The 15431-nt window shown below is 37.1% G+C and overlaps 1 protein-coding gene across 3 annotated transcripts in view; it reads right to left on the minus strand.

The window, feature by feature from the left end:
• otofa (otoferlin a) overlaps positions 1 to 13261 on the minus strand; it is a 75242-nt gene extending 61981 nt beyond the window's left edge. For all 3 annotated transcript variants that reach the window (XM_088001835.1, XM_088001836.1, XM_088001837.1), the window contains exons 1-2: positions 12843 to 13261; positions 4629 to 4687 (exon numbers count right to left, since the gene is read on the minus strand). In XM_088001835.1, the coding sequence (XP_087857961.1) occupies positions 4629 to 4687; positions 12843 to 12924 (141 nt within the window). In that variant the 5' untranslated portion in view covers positions 12925 to 13261. The remainder of the gene's footprint in view (positions 1 to 4628; positions 4688 to 12842) is intronic.
• Positions 13262 to 15431: the final 2170 nt, after the last annotated feature.

Below are 15431 nucleotides of genomic sequence, written 5' to 3' on the forward strand. Positions count from 1 at the left end.
TAAGTTATCTTAAAAAAACAGTGTGAGGAGTTAAAGTTGTTTTTTTTCCCTTCACACTGACAAAGTTAGTTTTTTCCTTTTTCAGAGAGATGCAAGTCTTCAAATTAACAAAAAATAAAATAAAAATCAGCATCAAGAATTCTGACCAGATTTAGGAGGGATTAAAAAAAAGGTTTCTGATTTTAACTTCTCGAAGTTATAGGGTTTATTAACATAAAACAGAAAGCAGAAATTTCATTCATCAGGCGCCTCTCTTGTGAGTTTTAATTAATGAGGCAGGCAATAAAGTCAGTAGTCAGGACTTTCAATTCCAATGAATCTGTAAAAACACCATATGCTGCTGAAAGAGTTGATGACTGAAGGCCTAGCAGCACTGTGCAGATTTTCTTTACATGGTTTTAATACGTATATTAGTTGACATCTCTCAGCACCAATTCAGTGTCCAGTTCTCTCTTGGAGTCACATGTTCTTCCTGCACTTTGAAAGATTGTGCAATAAGTGCATGCAAGTGTGCAGGCGTCTTTATTGCGGTCCCATTGTTGTGCTTTCTTCACGCTTCCAAACATTCCTGATTTCTTCCTTTTCGCCAGTGTCTTCATCAACATTTGGAACATTTGCAGGTCTCATTGAGCCCAGCGTTGAGGCCATTAGCATATAGCTGTGTGTCTTTTTGCTTTATGCATGGACTAGCTGAATGCCTTTGAACTAGTGTGCAGATAAGCTGGATAGGGAATCTGTATTCATTATTCAGTGGATGGTGAGGCTTTTAGCTGCAGAACGACAGGGCTTCCCCCTCAAAAGTTCGACATAACTAGAGCAGAGAACAGAGAGTCCTGCTCTGTATGTGGCCGGCAGTGTTAGTTAAAGCATGCTCTGCACATGTTCAATATTTTGATCAAACAGATAATTTGTTTTATTTGGAGTTAAACTATGCACACCAAGGTATGGAAGGGAAGTAATAACTATATGTCAGTGTAATGGATACGGTCAGTGCAGTCTTTAAGATTGTGAGTCTGACTTTAAAATAGGATTTTTTATATTATTTTTTTTTTAGATGCAGCTCAGAAGACTGAATCTTAAGTTTTAACGCATTTATGAGACGTGACCTGAGTGGTGGACAGTGCATGGAGACTATGCATTATTATGTTTTTACAGGTCACAACTTCTAAAATAAGTAAAATAAAGGAACAGTGCCGTTTTGTTCCAAAAACAATGTTTTTACTTGTTATTTTTTTCCTACTACTTCACATGACGTAGGAGTTTTAATTACAAGTTGCTGAAAGATTTAATGACCTTTGAAAAAAATGGTACAATTTAGGAGTTTGCTGAAAGATAGCTGACTTTGCCATTTTTTCTCAGTTTGCATTGCTGCTGAAAGCCTCATCAGCCTGATGGGCTCCCTGAGCTGCTGGGCTTGTTGTGGCTTACCGGAGATAGAGTGAAGACACCTCAGTGAGCTCACTTCCAAAGCACTTCCTGGACTGTCTGGATAATCACATTTAGAGTGAATTGAACAGATTAAAGCAAGAAATGTCAGACATATGAACCCTCACTGCATCACTATCAACAAGAACCTTATATCATAAGAGATGTTGACATCTAAGGTTCTTATTTCAGCTGATGTTCCTATCAGCAAAGAGGAGAAAAGTAACAGTTGCCTCAGGGTGAAGCACAAGCTTGAATATTGCCAGCTCTGAAAATAGTTTTTAAAGTTCTCTAAATGCTGTAGGACACTCCAGGAATGTGCTCTTCCAGCACATCTTCCAAGATTATGAATAAATGATGACTTGTGCAAAATATTTAATTTACAAGCATGCAGTTGGATGGAATCTAAGCATGGGAATATGTGACATTAAAATTTATAAAATCAAGGACCAAAGGGACAAACCAAGGTTTGGGGACTTTTTTTTTTTTTTTCAATAGCATTCCCTGAATTTTGTTAATGATATTTGAAAGTGGTGTAACTGCTTTTGGAGAAATAAATGCAGGAATTGTTCTACAGACAAAAATGTAAGTAAATTCAGATTTATTCACCGTATTTATTAAATAAGCATTGAAAAATGAACAAGAAAGCTGATAAATGTGGATTGAAAATGTGAGATTGTGAGAGATGGTATACAGGTGCGAAAACAGAAACACCCATTATATAAAACAAATGTAATCAGGCCTCAAACAGCACAGTTACAAAACCAATAGACTGTGGCAAACCATTATCTCTACAGTTGTTTATAGAGATAGTGCAGTGTTGCTGTGGAGATTCATGACTTTTCATAGAAAAAAAATCACAAATAAAGTATGTATTTTCTGTTTTGATACTGGTATGAATATATTTCTGTTTGGGCATCTGTCTGAGTGAGCCTGTGTGCACCAGCTTGCAACAAATCTCTTTCACAGGCGACCCACTGGGACAGTAAACATCAGCCCAGAAATAATGATGAAGAAACTATTGCTTCTTAGTAGGGAACGTCTAACCGAAAAACCGGTTAGACGTTCGCTGGTGGGACTGTACAACCCTATGAGCTCCATGGTGGGTTTGAGTGAGTGGAAACTTCCTGATTAAAAGCAAAACAAGAAAACTGGTTATCAGTAAAGGAAGTAGCACTCTGCTTGTTAGCTGATCAAAGAAAAAAAAATGTTTTTCTTTGCACAAACAGCACTCATATCCTCTGAGAAGGTTTTGTTTGCAGCACTTTCCTTTTTGTTTTCTGGATTTTATTATTTTGAGTTTATCCCTTAAAGCTCTACTCTGTCTCTCCAGCTTTTGCAAATTTTTAAGTAACACTCCTGTCTTGATCCTCAGTTTTGATCTTGTTCTTGTTTTTCCCACCTTCTTCCTTTTTTTTCCCATAAGCCTTCATGTTTCAGTTCATCATAAAACTTGTTTTTTGTTCAGTTTGAGGAGTTTGTAGGAATGCGATTTGGGAATGTTTCCCATAATCTCAGAGCAGCCATGGTAAATAAAGACAGGCCAACCATAACCAGAAGAACTCAAAGGAATACAGAGAAGTGTGCTGCTGTCGAGAATATTCTCATTTACTGCAGCTCAAATCCTCCAACGTTTGCTTAAATATTCAGCTTCCAAGTCTGGCAGAAGCAGTACTTAAACCCTCTTGCTTTTTTCACAGATGTAGGAGGGAATGAAAAACCTTATTTAGAGCAGAGTGAGAATCTAAGACCTGGGCTGGCAATAAGCACACATTAGAAGGATTTGAAAACATTTAAATAAATTAGCCTTTTGCAAGTCATAACTTTTGCAGATAATTCCTTAATAAACCATACTGAAGTAATAATGCTCGAAATATTTACTGACAACTCTGTCAGCACATAAGGAGTGTCTTGGTGGGATTCTCACACGGTTTAAACAAAATGGCTTCATAAAGTGTATGGAAGTGTGTATACGCACTGGGATTTGCAAAGCATTCATAATCCTTTGACTTTTCTGTATTTTGTCACTTCAAAGCTGCAAACTTCAATGTATTTCATTGGGATTTTAGTTAATAGAGTGTCTGGTGTGTACCTTGATTCCTCAACATGTATTTTGTTCACTAAATAAATTTCTAAAAACACAATAGAAAAACTGTATTCTCACGGTGATTAAAATACAAGCAGATTATAAAGCAACGACTTTTATTTAAGTGACGTTTTGGGGAAAAAAATTACTATGTTTTTAGGGGCATTCGAGTAAAGAGGGCTGAATACATATGTAAGCCACACTTTTCAAGTTTTCATTTGTAAGAAAAAAGACAATAAAAACATAACTGTTGTTTCACTTTGCAGCTATGTGCTACATTGTGTTGATTTATCACCCAAAATCCCAAGAAAATAAATGAAAGTTTATGAGACAAAATGTGGAAAGGTTCAAGGAATATGAATACCTTCTAAAGTGCAGTGTCTCAGCATTTACTCCCATATTTTCCCACAGATATATAAAGAAAAATGACATCAGACTTACAATTACAGAGCTATATGTAATTCAGTCGCATTAAGGATTCAAAAGCCAAGATAAAATATAAACAGTCCTTCGGTATATATTTAACCAATTTATTTGCTAAATTCTTCTAAAAGATTTTATTTTTCTTAAAAAAAAAGATTAAAAAAAACAAAACAACTTTAGGTAAATTTACAAAACTGTTCCTAGTTGTGTGGTTGAAAAAAAAAGGTGAATCACTTTACACTTCCTGCTGTTGGTCTCAAAATTCAATTATAGCCTTTGGAAACACCAGATAAGCTAATTAAGTTCTCACCATCCAGCCGGTGGTTGGTGAGTGTTTCCTATTCGCACGAAGCAGACTTTAGTCCAGAGATTAATGCCTCAAAGATGCAACTGTTGACTCCAGTTTTTTTATTAAAAGAATGCTATTTTAAAGCACCAGATATTTATATTTGATAGCAGAAGTTTTGTTTGGATCAAACTCTTGTATCAACTCCTCGGATTCAGAGAACCTATGTTGCTCTGTTACAATACTCACATTCGGTGAGCTTTGCCCGTTAAATAGATTTAATCCCTCATCTTCTATTGTTTCTGCCAATTATTGACATTCTACCTCAGCTCATTAAGAAAACTTTCAATGTGTGAAACCAGCATGATTTTTTTTCTGATAACTGCAGAGTGAAACATAGACACCAACCTCATTAAAGTGAGCCACCTCCCCACAGTTCTCTGCTACGCGGCTGTAGAGGGGCAGACCTGAAAGATGAAGAGGATCCAGAGATTAAAAGGCAGTTGACTTAATGGCATCATGATAGCTGAGACTGAGTGGGCAGACTCACAGCCTGGGAAGGTTTTCGCAGAAAACAGCAGTCAGAGTTTCCCATACACAAGACAATCTAGATGCATGGTTTGGATGGATAACACTGCTGCCGCCGTCAAAAGACTGTCTGAGTTTTTGTTCACAGTTGCTTTTTATTTGTTTTCAGCAGAGGGACAATTAGCCTCACATTCTCCTTTGGCTCAATTCAAATCTATAATTGTGACCCCAGAGAACAACATTTCAGACAGTTCAGGTAATTATTATATATGAGTTTTGTTAGCAAAACCTATTTTTTGTAGCTTGTTAAGCACCCCAAGCAAATTCTGATATATACTGTGATCTTTAAAGAGGGTGAAAATAGAGGAGCTATATAACTTAATTTGTTTAGGTTTCTTAAAAACAAGTTTTTCTCTTCTTTTTTTTTTGCTATAATTTAGTTGTAATAGTCCTCAAATCACTTCCAAATCAGACACATTTAATACGTGAATTCCTCAAGTCGGTTGTTTCTACAAATGTGTTCAAATGTGGGACTTTATGAGCGGTGCTGCTACTTTCTGTGAATTTAAGATGGCTGTTATTACAGGATGGATTGACTGCATCTCATTTTAGCACCAAAACACATTGTTCAATTTGAACAACTGCTGCAAAACTTACAGACATGCAAGGGCAATATTAGCGAGTTCATACAAAAATATTTTCCATTATTTCTCTTTGAGAAAATGATCTGAGTGTACTTTGTGCACGCCGCGTGATTACGTTGCAACATACACACACAGTGGCCTTCACACTTTCTGGCACAGAGAGTGCTAGCTAAAAAGTTTTAAAATATGTTGGTATCTTACTACAGGTACAGATTGTTCCTGTTTTTTTGGGTTATAAGTACGACTTGACATAGACGCCTCTTTTTCTTGGGCATGCCTCAAAATTAAAATAATAAATCAAGAAAACTATGAGGGTCTGCAATTGAAAATGGAGTCTTTATCTGCAACACATCCCTTCCATAGTTTTTTTGTTTCCTTTATGTGAAACAATGACAGATGCATTATTGGTAAATTGTGTAAATTAGTTCATTCAAATCAATCAGAATTGGCTGAACTTAAGCCTAGTCCTTTTGACAGGTGAGCCAAGTTACTAAGAATTGTGGAAAAATGTAAAATAGTCCCATTGCCTTCTATAATACGTATTTGATTAAACCAACAAAGCAGTTCATAAAATTACAAGAAAAGCTAGGAAAGATGCAAAAGATGTGAATGATGAAACAGCAAATTTCCTGGTTAACTCTTCAACCAAGAAAAAGTCACAAATTTTAAAGAATATGAAAAACAGAAGTCACATTTCGTGTCTTTTAATGGTCCAGCTTTCTGTTGCTGACGTGTTTATCGGCCCACTGCACAGCCACACGCCTCCCTCATGTCTGCTGCAGCTCCTGTTCACCTGGCTGCTTTGTCCCACTCTGCTTTGTTGAGTTTATTTGCTTTGAATAGGTTAGGCTTAATGTGAGAACATGTGGACAGTCATACAAACTTAAGCACACACACACATATTAATAAAGTGCCCTGTTCTTTTAGCTTTAATAATACATCTGAATAGAAATCCTGGGTTCTGCGTAGCTCTGATAATATTGCGACTAACAAAGCTCGACAAAATCTTTTCATTCATCTGCGAAGCAAACACGCCGTCATCTGAGCTCAGGAGCAAATAAAAACGCACAGCAGAAAAGGGCACAGCTGAAAACATACTAAACCTGTTTTAACTTTCACATTTCATCAAAACAAGCCGCTTTTCATTTTTCCTCATCTCTGTCGCATCTCTCTGAGATTCTGCACCACCTCATGAAAGCCCACGTCCCTTTGAAGCAGTTTTTTAACAAAATAAATAGCACTTCAGAGTCAAAGTGGGAGAAGAGACAACACGCCTCCTACATTATTGATAACAGTGGCCTCTCACAGGAGTGATTTCACTCAATGAGAGAAAAATAGATAATGTGTTTCTTATGTAAGGTGCTTCAAACTAAGCTAAAGAAAACTTTCCGCGTAGCACTTCAAGTTGCTGGCATTGCCCAAAGAGGGAGATATAAAGACTCACAAAGTTGAGTGAACATAAATAAAGAGAAAACCTTCCTAGAATGAGAAGCACATGTTTTATTTTATGAAGTGAGAAAGAAATCAAGCAAGGAAGAAAGGAAAAAGGTTGAGATGTGCTATTTTATTTTATTTTTTTGCCTTTTGTTTATGTTCTATTTTATTACAGCGGACTGAAAGTGGTTTGAATTCAAAATAAGTGCCTCTAATATGAACCAAATGTCCCTACAAGCATAAGAGATATTCAAAAAAAGTCTCTGCCGAAAAATTATTAAAATATATATTTTTAAAAACCCCTCTGTTGCATGAATGTTAAGACAAGACTTGATAAGTGCAAGACGAGAGCAAAGCTTAAAGTTTTCAAATATCTCCAGGCAAAAGCACTTTTCTGTATTTTCTCATTAATGATATCACAGAATATTACACACTTAAATAAAAGCTCTGCAGGCTACAGCACCAACCAATGAGCAACCAGTACAGGAGCACTATCCTTTAAAAAAAAAAAAAAAAAAACTCAGAGCAACAGATAACATAGAGTTCATTAAAGACTTGTCAGGAAATCAATTAATTTTTGACGCCTCTTCGTTTAAGGCGACCTCAGTTCGTTGATTACATCTGCTCCTCAAAAAAAAAACGATGAACCATTCACGGGTGCAAGAAGACAGCTTATAATTAAGTCTTCTTTGCGTTGATTACAGTTTTGTAATCTCCTGATGTACTAAAGGTTTTCAATGAAAGACTTAACGTGTGGATTCAACTACAGAAAGAAAACTTGAGTAAATTTACATGGTCAGCGTCCACAGATACACACACACAAAAAAGAAATGCACAAAAGGTTCATCTCAGTAAATTAAGACATGAGTTCCATCTGTGCTTGTTTGTGAAGTTAAAAGTATTTCTTTTAAATTACTTTTAGTAGGCATTAAACATATGATCACGTTTATATTAAAAACATTAGTTGGTTCTTCATTATTTTTAGCCAAAGTTATTAAGAGCCACCTTTGGAGTCCCCTGACATACAGGACATATACCCCATGGATTTTTAAATTAAATATCACTTGCCACCATGCAGAGAAACCAAACTATTTTATAGGATAGTTCAAACATTCCTAAAAGGACGGAGGTCAAAACCATCGAGTCCGAGACAAGTTTTTATTTATGTTCAGATCTTTGTCCTGTTGAAATATCCAATTGTTTTTAAGTTAGATCTTTTTAGCAGTTAATTTGTGGAGGTAGTCGTCCTTCTTCAATATTTCTACCACATTCTACAATTTACTCCAGCAAAGACCCCCAGCATGATTCTACCACCCCCATGCTCTGTTATTGGTGGTAGAGTGTTTTTAGATTAAAAAGCCTCACTTTGACTCATCCAAACGTATTTCTTTTGTTATTGTGGACAACCAGCTCAGTCTTCGTCGCCTCTCCACATAAAACGTTTGTCAATTAGAATTTGACAATGATCCCCATCACAAACTAAAAAGAACAGGAGAATATTTACAAATTGCAGCAGGATGTAAAGACAAGCTGAAAATGGTTCAGTGGTTTCCTACTCTGTTCCCATGGGGACCGATGTTGTGTAACATTAAGGTGTGTCCCTGTTCCAGCACAGCTGCTTTAAATGGCTGAATGAACTCCTGAGCTTGCCATCAAGTTTTCCAGCGGCTGTTAATGAACCATTCATTTAATTTAAGGTGAGCTGAAGCAGCAAAACATCTATAACCTTCAGTCCTGGAGCTGTAAATGGTAATTCTGGGCAGCAGCTGGCCATCACGTTACACGGCGAGTAGAACAGGTGCGCTACATGCTGAGGCAGTCAGTCCTCAGTGCAGCTGTAGCCATTTTACTAAATTTCTTTATTTTCCCTTCCTATCAACTGTGAGCTGTGAGCCAGAACAGCTCCAAAGCAGGAAGTGATTCCTGTGTTGTTCTATAGAAAATGTCTAACGGAAAAGTGGCAGCAGAAGTTTAATAATTGCTTATATTGAGTTTACTGAGTCAGCAGCACAACTTGAAATCTGTTTCAGATTAAGTTAATTTGTGTCCACCTGTGAATTATTCCAAATATTAAAGCATATTTATATATGAATATCATCAAAAGAGAGAAGAAAACCCCTCAGTAAATTGGCTACACTTTAACCTTATGAAAACAATGGAAGAGTGACCTTAAGGAAGCTCTTTACACCCACCATAAACAAAGCTGAGTCGTTTAAGGTTATTGCTTTCTAAGGCATTCAGAGCAGTGATTATGTCCAATGTTTTATTTATAAGAGTGTAGAATGTGAGATGTTAAACTAAAAATATTGTCTTTGACTTTACAATTTCTTTTATACTTCAAATGCACTTATAGATTTTAACCGCTCTCAACAATCTAGTTCTTCTTGACAGACGCTTTCCTGCCCAGACAGGAAGTTTTCAGAGCTGAAAGCGCTAAGGAAACTCCACTGACAGGTTTTAGAGAAAGGCATGACTCAAAATAATCCCTCAGACGCAAAAGAGATTGACACAAACACACACTGAACAGAAACACTGTCACACTGTATCCCAAAGACTATGCAGCTAAAAACAAACTTATATCTAAACTGTGTGGAGAGACAAATCCCTTTTCTGTTCGCACTGTGACATTTAATTAATCTCAGCCTTTCCTGGTTTAGGTTAGTTGGGATTTCCAAAATTATTCAAGTAAGGCTGCCAAAGAACAGATAGCCAGTCCATTCAGAGGCACACATACTCACACATACACACATCTAAGCGGAATTTAGAACAGCCAATTAACCAAAAAGTCATATTTTTGACAAGTTAAGACGATGAAGCACCCTGGGATTTATGGGGAAGATGTGCAAAGTCCAAGCAGAAAAAGCCCAGGCCAGGAATCAAAAACAGGACCACAATGCTGCAAGGTAAGACTGTTAACCACTGTTCCACCAGGCAGGCACTAGTAGTAACCTATAAAACACAGTCTATGCCAAAGCAGGATAGTTATAACTGGCCTTGCATTTAAAAAGAAACCTGGCAGTATTCAGCTGCTTCTCCCTGCTCTTCTGAGTGCACAAGACTAGAGTTACTAGACTTATCTAAGTTATACTGCATGACAGAGCAGCTTTGGTTGGTAATGTTGCACACAGAAGCCTTGTATGTTTTCACTGCAAATACAGCTTGGGTGGCTCTGGAAGTGAGCTCCTATACCTCAGGTATCTTTCTTGCTGTTCTGCCAGCTACGGGAGAAGTATTGAAAACACAACATGAGGAAGAAGCAAGTGATATAATGTGACAGCAACAAGCGAAGCCTACTGGCAAAAACAAAGCCAGGAGTGTGGAAAAAGGGTGAGCTAACAAAAGTTTCATGTCCCATTCATATTCTGAAAAAAAAAAAAAAAAACTATCCCTTTCAGTTGTATTTGTTATGCTCTACTGAGACAGAATGTGCAAATAACTCAAAAGATCATGCTGATGTACAACCCTGCAAAAGAAAAGGACAGTAACTTGGCTACAATGAGAAGACATGTGTATTGGTACAAATGATGAAAAACGAACAAAGAATGAGTGGTCACCTGCAAAAAAGAAGAAAAAAAATAAGAAATAAAAGGACCAAAATACATAAAGACACAGAGGAGGGTAAAGCTAACTGAACAAAGAGCAGGAGCAGTAAAACACAACCATAATAAACCAAACAATGCAGGGGATACTGATTAAACAACAACAACCACAACTACACCTATTAAAATCAGGGACATGTTGTAGTCTAACTAACAAAAAATATAGAACAAACTTTGATCTTTTTTATCTTTTTTTTATACCAAGCGCATCTTCTTCACATATTTGCCACGCCTCCTACCTGACTTGTGGGACAGTATATGTAGAGTGTTTGATGGCTTCAAAAACTTGTCAATAGACTATCCCACGTGCACTTAAGCTCTCTGCAGCTCCTCCAGAGGTGCCACAGACCATTCTCTGCTTCTCTGGTTAATACTTTCCTTCCACAGGGTGTCAGTTTATGTGAGTGGCCACGTCTTGCTAAGTTTGCATCTATTCCTTTTTTTTCATATTCAGATGATGGATTAAATTATGCTTCATAGGATGTGAAAAGTTTGGAATATTGTTTCATAACCTAACCATGTTTTTAGGTTTTCCACAGCTTTATCGCTGACCGTCCTCCTTGGTCTTCATGATGGTGTTTCTTCACAAGCAAATCTTTAGAAACATTCACATAACAGTTGTATTCATACTGAGATTGAGCTATCCATGTAATCTATGAGGCGTTTTATTTGTGTTTGTCAGAGTTCAACTCTCTTCAATTCTTTATTTGTAAAACACTGGGCATCATGTATCATTTTCCTACCACTTCACTATGATGTACACACAGTTAATGCAAAGTAACACACAGTTATGTGCTACTTTGTGTTCGCAAAATATAACCCTTAAAATATATGAATATATTGTAGTCATAATGTGGGAAAATATGAAACAGTCTAAATATTCATGGGACGTTACCTTCTCCTCGTGAACCATTTTGAAAAAAACGAAGAAACTTGCAACCTGGATGACGCTAAAAACTTCCACACACACAAAAACACTGGTGACGTTATTTGAAATTATAAAGAGATGAACTGAAGCTACTAAGCTGACAGTTGTGCCACGGAGAAAGGAGCCCAGAGTCTAATTCCTGACAAGGATGACACGGTTCATGTAATATCTGTACCCAAGCGAAATCACTGCGGCACAGAGCCTAACACCGAGAGGCATGCTTTTCTCCACAGCGCGCACACACGGCTGTTGTACAGAGCAGGCGAAAGGACAGGAACTGGATGTGGGTTTTGCACCGTCCTCCACACTCGACATGATGACACTGGGATTTTTAAATCAGAGTTGAGGAGCCACTAAGCACCTGTCAGGGAGCACTGATCACTGTCCAAGGTGCTGAAAGATGCTCTCCTGTCTCCTTATCTCCCAGACACAGAGTAACACACTGAGGAGTGAACAAAACCACACTTTGTTAACCTTTTCCTATGCACTAGAGCTGAAGTATTGTACATGTGCACTGAACAAAGCGAGAAATGAGGAAGAGCCTGTTTTTGTACATAATAATGACAAAGAAAACCTGTTATATAACAGTAATGCAGTCTGCGGTTCCACATTATGTTTTAGCATATTTTCACATTGTCTCACATATAGAACATATTTGATCATTTTCTTGCACTGACAACAGAACACTTTGACACTTTGCAAAGGCTTTTTTTACCCTTGAACATTTTCTTATGCTGTTTAGTTACAGCTATAAACCTCTATGCATTTCATTGCATTGCATGTGGCAGACCAAAGCAAAACAGGACATATCTGTGAGGTGGAAGGAAAATTATGCAGTTTTGAAATGTTTTACAATTAGAAGTTCAGAAAAGACTGTGCGCATATGTTTTCACCCTTTTTACTCTACTGTCCCAAAAATAAAATCCAATTGCATTCAGGATAATCCTAATTAGCACATTTGTAATTCGTAAATTAGAAAGCCACTGTTACCAGAAAGCCCTAAGGGGTCCCACCCGCAGTTTGACGCAAGCCATGAGTGGAAAAGTGGGGGCAGCATCATGCTGTGGGAATGTTTTTTTTTCAGCAGTAGGGAAGCTGGACTGAGCTGATTAGATTATATGGCAAATGTCTAAGACAACTTAGAGGCTGCACATATCTGGGGAAGAGATTTGCTCTCCTTCAGGGCAAAAATACCAAACATTAACTCATCGGGAGCTAAATACAACACTCTTTTCAGTTTTTGTTTTTCTTTTTGTAAACTTTTATTTTGGAAGCTTATTTACTTCCATTTGGCAATGATGCACTGCTGTGCATACGTCTACCATGCAAATTATTTGCAAAGCAAAATATGTGAAAAGGTTCCAGCAAGTTTTCTGGGATAGAAACTCAACGCCACTCGTTTATCACGCCCCATTGCGTTACACACTCGAACTTAAACTAGGACACAACATATTGTTAGGGCTTCAACATGCAGAAATGTTGCTCCTACCTCTGAATGTAACTTTCGCAATCCTGTCACCTTTCCCCCGAAGGTGAGCCACCGTCTTCAGGTGAACCACTAGAGACATCATCAGTGCGTTTTGGCCGAGGGGGAGTAATTTTTTTTACTCCGCGCAGATAAAACTTGAACCGAATTGGTGCAATCACTGATTTAATGAGAGCCTCTGCTCGGCTCTGGATGCGCTCTGCCCAAAAAGCAATCCCCTCTCCCGCACCATGGGCTTTTATATAAGACAGATAAAAAAAGAAGGAAAAAAAAAGATAAAACTGAATTAATCAGAGGCTCCAGTTAATATTTTCTCCGAACTCCGTGCATGGTCCCTGGCTGCCAGTTTCTGTCGCTCATTTCCGAGCTGGCGCTGGATTTTACGCTGGTCGAAGCGCAGGAAGGGCGGGGGCGGGCTTCACTTCCAGCGGGAGGATGCTGATGCTCTAATTGCAGGGTTAAAAGCAGAGGCAAGGAATTCAAAGGAAAAGAGCTTATACTCCTTGTTTTTTTTATGACTGTAACTATGTGACCAAATAATTGGCTATTTATTGACTCACTGTCTTAATTACAAAAACTTTGCTCAGCTGACACAAAATGTTAAATCTAAGTTCATAAGAGAACAAGAATAACTCTTAGATATTGTGTCCCAAAACAGAAAGCTGAGTATAGGTTTGATGTCTTTGAAAATAAGTATAAATATGCAGATAAGCAAAGATTAATAATTTATCTTAGATTATCCATGTGCTGCAGGATCCAATATATGTTCCCTGACATTACAGTTGCCAGGCAACTATGTTTGCCCCATGTATGTGTCTATAAGTGAGTTAGGAGAATATCAGAGGTCAGAGGAACAAGGTCCTTCTCTGGCTAATGGGCAGCTGCTGTCCTGGAGACTGACTGGAGCCCACATAAATCAGATGAAACAACCAATCAGGCTGACAGATGTTTCAAAAGTCTTCTATGCCACACATTCAAACACCTGGATGAGGCTGAAGATTGATGACCAGAGTAAAAAAAAAAAAAAGTGAAAGAACAACCTATGGTATTGTTTAATGGGTGAGAGGATGTCCTTAAATTTTAGAGAAAAGTTATTTTAGAAACTGTCGCGATTTAATAAATATGTAATTTAAGAAATGCTGTTGGAGTACTTGTGGACATTAAAAAGCTAATTAAGCTAATTAAGAACTACTAGAAAAATGTTCTGTGTATCAGTATGCGGAGCTAAACTGCAGAATAGTTTGAATATTTTACATAGGCAATGCCCAATCATAAAACAGTTCAAATAATCAGACAAGCATAATGGTTATTGTTGGATTTACTATATAAAATAATTGCTACTGTTATTATTGGTGTTTTGTTGTTTCTGCTAGGTTTTTTTTTCTTTTAACAATTCAAACATAATACGGTTCTTTTTGCCATAATTAAATATAAATAGATACCATATTGATAGGTCAGCTATTAAATAAGTGTGTTACATTCATGTAATATATTTAAGGTTATGTAGGCGATGTGAAGATAATGAATAGGAATATAAATAGGTTTACACTTCCACCCACTCCCTTAAATATGTAAAACAAAAGTTTTGACATTGTGCTATATGCTGAAGATATTTCTGTTCTTACTGGAAAAAAAGACAAATGTATCGTTGTATGCAGTAAAGAATAGAAAATCTGGAGGAAATGACACTTTCATAAAATCAGGAGTTACTATGACAGCACATTGAAAAGAAAATGGATGGTTTATTGAAGGACATTAAAATAAAAATCTGCTTGGAGAACCAAGTAAATAATGATAATAGAGCTTATATTGCACATGATTGGAGACCCAAATGCAAAGACGACCACAATGATTAATTAACAACAGTACTCAAGAGACTGATAACAGAAGTGGATCTGACAAGAGTAACCAAATTGAGACGTATTTATACTGAGAATTCAGATTACAGAATGCTACTGGTCAGTAAGTGAACATATGAAAAACAGCTGGGAGGAAATATGACACTTTTCTTGTACATGTTTTTATTTTTCACAAATCAGAAGCAGCAAAGCAGGTAAGAAAACCTCTTCTACTGTGTTTAGGTCTTTGAAAAATGAACATCTTGCCTGGTTGATCTCAGCAAGTATAACGCTCTGATAAATAAGATAAGGCCAGACCTTCAATAAAGCCTTGAATCCAATCACTGAATCAAATAAAAGCCCCTGAAAGCATTCCCACAATGAAAAGGGAGCCTGTAGAGATTGAGTTAGCTGGAGAAAATGAAAAGATGATTGACCTTGATAATATGAAAGATCTTGTCATGAAAACAAAATAACTCACTTTTTTAGTCTTAAAAAGTGAAAGAAAAACTGGTTGTTTTAATGTAGCATTTTAAAATGATTTATTATTTTTAAAAGAACCTGTCAAAAACATTTCCATGATTTTCAGAACTTAACGTCAAACACTCAACAAGAGTTTGTTCATTTCCAACACAAATATGCAACATCCAAGTGAATATAGTTAGAAATAAAGTTTTCTAACATAAGGCATAAAAATATTGTTTCCTAATGCTGTTTCTGTTTACTGAACATGTTTCAGGCAACGCCAAAGAGA

The sequence above is a fragment of the Poecilia mexicana genome, unplaced genomic scaffold, assembly GCF_051168715.1.
Source record: "Poecilia mexicana isolate PSO_F unplaced genomic scaffold, ASM5116871v1 scaffold_21, whole genome shotgun sequence".
In the NCBI taxonomy this organism is placed as follows: domain Eukaryota; kingdom Metazoa; phylum Chordata; class Actinopteri; order Cyprinodontiformes; family Poeciliidae; genus Poecilia; species Poecilia mexicana.